The sequence below is a fragment of the Helobdella robusta genome (assembly GCF_000326865.2).
Source record: "Helobdella robusta unplaced genomic scaffold HELROscaffold_12, whole genome shotgun sequence".
In the NCBI taxonomy this organism is placed as follows: Eukaryota; Metazoa; Annelida; class Clitellata; order Rhynchobdellida; family Glossiphoniidae; genus Helobdella; species Helobdella robusta.
The window spans coordinates 2693040-2701113 of NW_008703664.1; the positions used below are offsets into that span (position 1 = coordinate 2693040).

Genomic DNA, 8074 nt, shown 5'->3' on the forward strand with positions numbered 1-8074 from the left:
GAATGCTGAAATTATCATACAGTTTTAATAACTAATTGTCCCAATCTGACATTAGAAATCACTTGAAAAGAATTAAATCAAATTTGTTTAACTCAAACGTGCAAGGTATTCATATGCGTCGATACACTTATTTGGATTCATTACACGCGATATCACCCGCCGACAAAACAATGGAGTAAAAAAGACACGCGTGACAAAAACTATTCAGCGATATGTTATACACAGGATCTTATAATTGACAATGTTGTTAGAATACTTAGAAATTAAATAAATGCACCGAATTTCATTCAAATTTTCTACTGTACCTTTTCACCGAGCAGTCAATTTGTAAATTAAAAAATTCAAACATGCACCTCACGTCAATCAAATCTCGTTCGGCGCACGAGTGAAGAAAAAAAAATTGTTGAAAATTTTGAATCACCATTCAGTCTTCTCAGAATCACAATTAAATAAATCTCTCATTCAATAAATTTATATATTATACAATAATGATTTAACGATAAAATATTAAGAAAGGATCATAGGGACGTTGAACTGGAGGCCGTGAAGGCGTGTAGGTTTCCGGCTTGTGTCAGTCCGCTCTGAATGTGGTTCATGTGGATTTCTATGCTGTTCTGGAAAACTCTGAAGCAAATGTTTAAAAAAATGCTACTTTGGGCTGAAAAAAAATTTGTACAAAGAAAACAGGAACATACGATAGGTTGCTGGGGTTTATTTGGCTTTTGATAGCATCTAAGGACTCTTGCAGAGACTTGAATTCAAACGAGTGCATCTCACTATCTGCAAAGGTCTAAATGTAAAAAAATTGACTATACAAACAAAATGTGGTGTGAACAAATAAGTAAATACATCAAAATAAGCGAATAAGCGTTATCACTTTACAATATCATAAACTGAAGACAGAAGATATTTTCTGAGTCATGATTATTTCATCTATATGAATAAAACCAAAGAATGCTTGCTGGACATTTGTTCATAAACATTTACATAGGCAAGCATTTTTTAATCAGCCATTTTCAAGCGTTAACATTTTTCTATATTAACTTTAAACATAATTATACTTTAATAATTGAAAAGCACCACATACCAAAAATTTTGTGATAGTGGTTTAGCAAAAATAGTGGTTTAGCAAAAATAATAAGATAATAATCATAATAATAATAATAATAATAATAATAAGATACATAAAGAAGGTACATCGTTATAAATAGCAAATATTGTTCCAATGTATTTTCGTAGCACAAGCGAAATTTCAGATGAATGGTCAGGAAACGCACAGTGAACAAAAAAGTGAAGAAACGAAAGAATGGTGAACCTACTCTTATTTGCAACAAAAGTGACAATAAATTGCATATCAACTTCAGGTTTTTTCCATCTTTAATTCTTTGTTCTCCGTTCTGTAACAAAATTTATTTTTAAAATCAAATGTCAGTGTCAAAAACCTCTACACAAGAATACTGTTGAAAAGAACGAAACTTCGAAAGTAAAACTCTAATCAGAAAAAATACCAAAACATAAAAATACCTTTTGTGAGATGTTCCAAAATAAAATTTAAACTTTTTACAATTGAAAGGGAAGTTGAAAATAAGCGAGCTGTTATATAATTTAAAAAAAACCTGTGATATATTTGTATTTTGGACGATGGACTCTGCTTCCAATTGGCATTTCTTCTTAATTTCAATTGTCTGGTTAAACAATGCCACAGCTTGGTCTGGATCCACCTGGTGACGAAAAAAAATTATTATATTGAAATTGAAATAACAGCTGATTTTTTTGTTGAATTACATGTTTGTCTATTTTAAAATATTAACAATAAGATTTGACGTAATGGTTTTAAACCGGCAAATGAAAATTCTATTTTTATGTTAAGATAAGTTTGATTCACAATTCAGCATTCACAATTTACCTCTTTCCAAGTTTGTATAATGCCAGAGAAATAATCCTTGATTTTTTTATTGACCAGATCAAAATCTAGAAGTAACTTTGCATATTTCTGTTGGAAGGGCACGTCAAAGTCCTTACCCTGACATTTCTGGAATTTACGTTTCGTCAAAAAACTAAATAGCTCATAAATTAAGAAAACAAAATATAATTTGAGATAAAAAAAGATTGCAAAAACGTGTTAATAATGAAAATAAGGAATGTAAATTATTGTGAAGAAGAAAGCCTAAGAAGGTAAGAACGAACAAGTCTTTCAGCGTCAGTGTTCAGGGTTTTCATATCCTGCAACATTTTTTTCTTGATGCCAAGTAACTTTGTGACTTTTGTCTTTATCCAACAAATTCAATTTTTAAATAAATAGAAACAAATAAGAAAAACAATTTTTGTTTATTTTAATTTATTTGTCTTGTCAGATCAATTCCAGCAAAAAATAAAAATTAAAAATTAATTCTCTTAGATATTCCTCAGAGGTTATTACAACAAACACACCGTGCATAAACACACATGAACCAAGGCACCACAGCCTTTCCACACAGGAAAGGAATGTATTTAGTAAAGTGAACGAAAATAAAACAACATAACAAATACTAACAACGTTAATGAGAAACTTGACAGGAAAGCCTCCGAGCGTGTTGCCCTCAATTTCGAGGGAAGGACCCTTGGAAGGCGTGCTGCCTAGCAAAGGATCATTCTCCTTGAATATGATACAAATACATCATAGAAAAATAAATTTTCTTTTTTGATATATTGCCAATGTTGTGCATGGAAAACATTAAATCAGCTAAATAAAATAATCTACGAACCAGTCCAGGACTGTTGATGGCTGAGGAATGTCGAGGTGGTGTTGGGAACATCTGTCTAGGAGGTCGCTTCACTCGATTCTTGAACGAGGATAAAGGCAAGGTTTCGTAGGAATCATTGCTCTGCAAATGTTTTCAGGAAAAATTACAGGTTTCAATAAGTGGGGCATTAAATGGTAAATACATTATAATAGAGTAGTAATCGATTGAATGGATGTAAATGAAAATCCAAATTCAAATGAAAAAGTTTAACAATCTTAAATGATGGTATTGAAAAGTATTTGTAATTATGAAAACCCAGCAAAATGGTGATAACAAGTAAGCATGATGAGAGCACTAACGAGAACGTCAATGTCGGGTACAGTGTGAGTACCAAGTCCTTCCTTGTCGAATGTTACTCGATAGGCACTGTTGCTTGTGTCAATGGCGTCTATAACTCCTGTGAACAGTCCATTTTGCGGTCGGCGCAGACGAGCTGTGGTTAGATTCAATGTAGCTTCAAGTTAATGCAATTTGAAAGTGAATGTGTTTAGTAAAGTGAACGTAACTAAAATCTGAATGTCGTTCAAATTTGAATGCACTTCAAATCAAAAGTAACCTCTTCATAAGAGAAAACATTTTAAAAACACCATTAAATTTAAATCTTAATGATTAAATTTTTAATTTGAAAGTTACAAAGAACAATGTGGGAAAGTTTTACAAATAATTTAGTATCAAAAAAAAAATTTTTTTGTAGAAAACAATAACGTTCAATAAACCTGTAACTTTGGTGCCTACAACAAGTGACCTTGGAATTTCATCTGGGAGATCTCTCAAGTCGATGTGGTCGATGTTGTCGGTCGTCTTGCGCTGTTGCAACAACCGAATTTTCTGTCTCTTGCATGCCAACGCTGACCGTTCTTCTTCAAAGAAGGCTGCAGAACACCTGAATGACCATCAGGAAATCATATTGTTTTACATTTTATTTCAGTAACCAGTCATATCCACAAAATGTTAGCACGTGGGATTAGGGAAAAACTCAAAATCATTATTTTCCAATGTTCCATTTCAACCAATGAAAGAGAATCAAACGAATAATTTTTAAATAATTAATTTCTGAAATATTTCCTTCTTAGTTTTGTTGCTATACAACTCAAACTTTTTACTGATTTAATTTATAAACCCTGCATTTATTTTTAACTCTCAATTGATCCAATGAATGTTAAAATAGATTTGAAATCATATATGCAAAGCTAAATATGATCATATAATAGAAAAGTTTCCTAAGTACACTAATGATGGATAATGTTAGAAAATTGACGAGCAGTTGTGAATGCGAACCTTCTTGGCTTGCCCATAAGTCTCCTGATAATCCTCCACTGAATCCTCGTCAATGTTCTCGTCTTCAACTGAGGAAAAGATTCCTTCAAACATATTCCAAAATCGTTCTCACCTTCAAACATTGCCCTGTTGTAAGTGTAAAATGTTTATACTTCAGACAATGTTGGCATAATTCTGCCGATTCAAGCTGTTCATGAAGTAATATGAAACCTTTTAACACAAACGCCAAAGAAAAGTTTAGTAAACATTACATAAATAAATAATAAAATAAAATTACTAAAAAAATTTTTAAAAAGAATAATGAAAAATATCCATCTGCAAAGGAAATTAATCAAAATGGTAATACACTATTGCAGCTAAACATTCATTTCACATATTTTGAATTGATAATTATTTTATTTTAGTCCAACCCATAACGGACGGAGACTATAAATGAAGATTGAATTAAATTGACAATTATTATATTTGAAAATTTGAAAAATGTATCAAGACCATTTTCCTATTTTTAAATTACCAATAATCCAAAAAAATGTTACAAACAATGAAAAGAAAATTTATAAAATGAATAAAAAATTCTGACTTGTCAATATTTGAGTAAAACCATTCATAGTAAACCCAGAGTTGGGCTTTAGGCAATTTTAACAAATTCTTTAACTTGTTTCCGACAATTTGTGATACTTTCCTATCGTGAGATTTCAGTGTCGACTTTGGCTGGGAAAATGAAACAATATTTGAAACGATATCCATATGAATAAAAAGCAATGCCATGAAGCTTGATAAGAACAATATTTGCAACAGAAACATTATATGGTGGAAAAAATGCTGCTCACTGTTGAATCTAGCCTCATATGCTTTCTGCTTTTTGGTGTTGTAGGAAGCTCAACAACATCATCACCGAATATTCGAGAATTAGGCTTTCGTATTCTTTGAAGCTTTGAATCATTTTTAGTAACATTTGAGAATAGATATTAGTTTGATTTTAATTAATTAAATTTACGATATTTAAATGACAGTCCAAAACATGACTTACTCCTGATCTTCTGGTGGGAGTTATGGGAAAATTTTTTTCTGTAACAAATAATTAATTAGTTTAGTAATTTAGTTATATTGTTATAATTAGAATATGAAAACAGAGCGATAAATAAATTGATGAGTGACATCAAGTTTGTGGTTGAATAGATGATATAAATTATTTTCAAACCATAACAAAAACACAAATGTGTAAATGCACCATGCCATGAAGCTTGATAAGAACAATATTTGCAACAGAAACATTATTTAATTTTGATATTTATTAATTTATTCCATTTTCATCAAATAAATAATTCATTTTTAAAATATATAGTTTGTGAATTAGTTTTTTTTTAAAAAGTAATTAACATAATTTAATGAAAATATCTAAAAATTCTTTTGATTGATAAATTAAGTAACAAGTAGTGATTATTTATTAATATATTTATAAAATATTCATTATTAAAATTACATTATTAAATTAAAATTTATTCAAAATTCCTCACATACTTTCTCGCATACTTAACAATACTTCAGCGGAGGAACCTGAAAATTAACAAATTTTTTTTCCAAATAAAACCAATAAAATACAGTACGAAAAAAATAATGTACGAATTCAAAAATTTGAAAATGACTAAACAACACCGAACAGTTAAAAAGACATTTGCATACTTTCCAGCAAACTTCTATTTTCCGCCATTTTTTGTGTTTGTCAACAAAATGAATAAATATTCGTGGAGCTTCATTTTTATAAATCCTGGATATATATATATCCATGTTATAAATACCATTTTCGGAGAAAGATTACACATCGATGGCCGTCAATTTACAAACGAACAAAGTTTTGTAAGTTTATTGCTCAAATCTTCATGCATGTCAATGTTGATTATAAGTATATAAATATTGTTTGTTTATTTATATTTTCCGGCGTTTCAGCACAAATTGGCTATCTTCACGCCCACTTCTTTCAATTTTATTTAGTTAGTAAAAACATTCTTCTTCTTAAATTTTATGAATTAAATCAGTCTCAATCAGAAATTTTATTAAATTCTATATGTTCATTTGGTTAAGAACTACTTCTTGCATATTCGTTGGAATGTTATGTCGTTTTCTTTGGTCGCTATATTTGATACACTCAAGGATGATGTGATGAACTGTCAGTTTTGTTCTGCATGTTTCACAGTTTTTTTGCTTTATTTTCTCTAATATCCATGAATGAGTTATTTTTGTGTGACCAATCTTTATTTTATTTACAACTGTTTGATGTAGTCTCGGCATATTTATATTTTTTAATTCTTTGAACGGAATTTTTGGAGTTGATATTTTGAGAAACTTTTTCGTTTCGTTCCATCCCTGTTGCCATAGAGAGTTGGTGTACCCTTTTATTATTGTTTTGATGTCAGTAAATGGTATTGGTATATTAGATATTGGAAGACCATGAGCTAAATTCGCTGCTGTATCTGCTTTTTCATTTTCTTTTATTCCAATATGACTTGGTACCCACACCTTGTTGATATTATTGTTATTTGTTATTATGTTTTGATGTATTAAATTTTGAATCACTATTATTAATGGGTTATTGGGTCTATGATGTTTTATTGCTATTAGGCTAGATAAGGAGTCTGTAAATATTATATACTTGGTATTGTTGTTTCTTATAATATAGTTAAGTGCCATTTCTATTGCTGTGAGTTCCGCTGTGTATATTGATGCATATTGGGGTAAATGTTGTAGTATTGTATGCTTTTTGCTGGGGATCCCAACTGCTGATGATGTTGAATTTGCCTTTTTGGAACCATCAGTGTATATTGCTATACAATTTTGATTTGTTTCTATAATTTCATATTTTATTTTGCATTCTTCTGTGTTTTTTTCATATTTGGTGATTGATAGGTCTATTTCTGGTATCTTCATTGTCCATGGAGCCACTTCTGATATTATTTCTTGTTTTATCTTTATCTCTTTCAACATTTCAAGATACTTTTTCAGCCTTTCATCTATTGTGTATATAAATATAACTTCAAGAATACAAATGACACCCTAGAACAACATAACATAGTCTTAGCGTACGAAACCAAGGGGAGGACTAGAATAATAGGACTAATCGATCAATTCGATCTATCGGTCGGGCTATTTGTCGTGCTTGGATTGTTGGCTTACGAAATTGCATGGATTTTAACGAGCAAGCTAAATGATATTTACTTGATTTAATATGCTTAAAACATTGTAGTAATTCTATTTAATTTTAATAATGATAAATAGAATTATGTATTATTAAATTATTTTTGTTAATTTGAATACAAAAATTGCTTTTGGTCCGGTGAAATCCGGTGGCTTACTGAAGCCGAAGGTCGGCTTAGTAGGATTGAACTATAGTCACCCTTTTTTTTACACTATTCGATCATGTTAAAAATTGGTTTGCTTATGAAATAAACGGCCTAAATAAATCAAAATTGTTATTTGAACAACTATCTTCATTATATTCAATGAATATTTTACACTCTGCTGGTGCTCATTAGAAACTGGCTGCTGAAATCATACGTTGGCTTACAGCAGTGGCTTGCAGGGTTTCTTAGAACTCTTACGATAGCACTTTTTTGTACATATAATGCATTGAATAAATCAATATATTCATATCACAATTATTTTTGTCAGTATAAATATAGAAATTGCTTTTGTCAGGTGAAAAACAGTGGATTACTGAAGCCGTAGGTTGGTTTAATCGGATTTTTTCTCATGTATACAATACTATGAGATAAATCAATCAGTCGGTCGGTCGGTCGGTCAGCCAGTCAGTCAGTTTGTCAGTCAATCAATCAACCAACCGATCAATCAACCGATCAATCAATCAACTAAATTGAATGAATCAAATAAAAACAAAAATAAAAACAAAAATAAATAAAAAAAATTTGCAAGGCCTGTTCAAACTCGAACAAACAGTTAACCGTACAGATCTACAAACAATTTCGAGATTTTAGTAAAGAAAGAAAAACACAATAGTG

At 30.3% G+C, this 8074-nt stretch overlaps 2 protein-coding genes across 2 annotated transcripts; both read right to left on the reverse strand.

Moving 5' to 3' along the window:
- Positions 1-518: 518 nt before the first annotated feature.
- Positions 519-5772, reverse strand: HELRODRAFT_167921 (hypothetical protein; the record flags this gene model as incomplete). Its single annotated transcript, XM_009013640.1, has 15 exons — positions 519-624; positions 696-790; positions 1320-1397; positions 1617-1721; positions 1907-2032; positions 2188-2268; positions 2534-2635; positions 2745-2864; positions 3083-3237; positions 3500-3666; positions 4062-4187; positions 4642-4772; positions 4892-4993; positions 5092-5129; positions 5745-5772. 15 exons carry the CDS (start codon positions 5770-5772, stop codon positions 519-521), a joined length of 1560 nt encoding a protein of 519 aa, XP_009011888.1.
- Positions 5773-6122: 350 nt separating this feature from the next.
- HELRODRAFT_167922 (hypothetical protein) lies at positions 6123-7043 on the reverse strand (the record flags this gene model as incomplete). The annotated part of the gene is made up of 1 exon (XM_009013641.1): positions 6123-7043. The coding sequence occupies one exon, from the start codon at positions 7041-7043 to the stop codon at positions 6123-6125; it is 921 nt and encodes a 306-aa protein (XP_009011889.1).
- Between the last annotated feature and the right edge of the window lie 1031 nt (positions 7044-8074).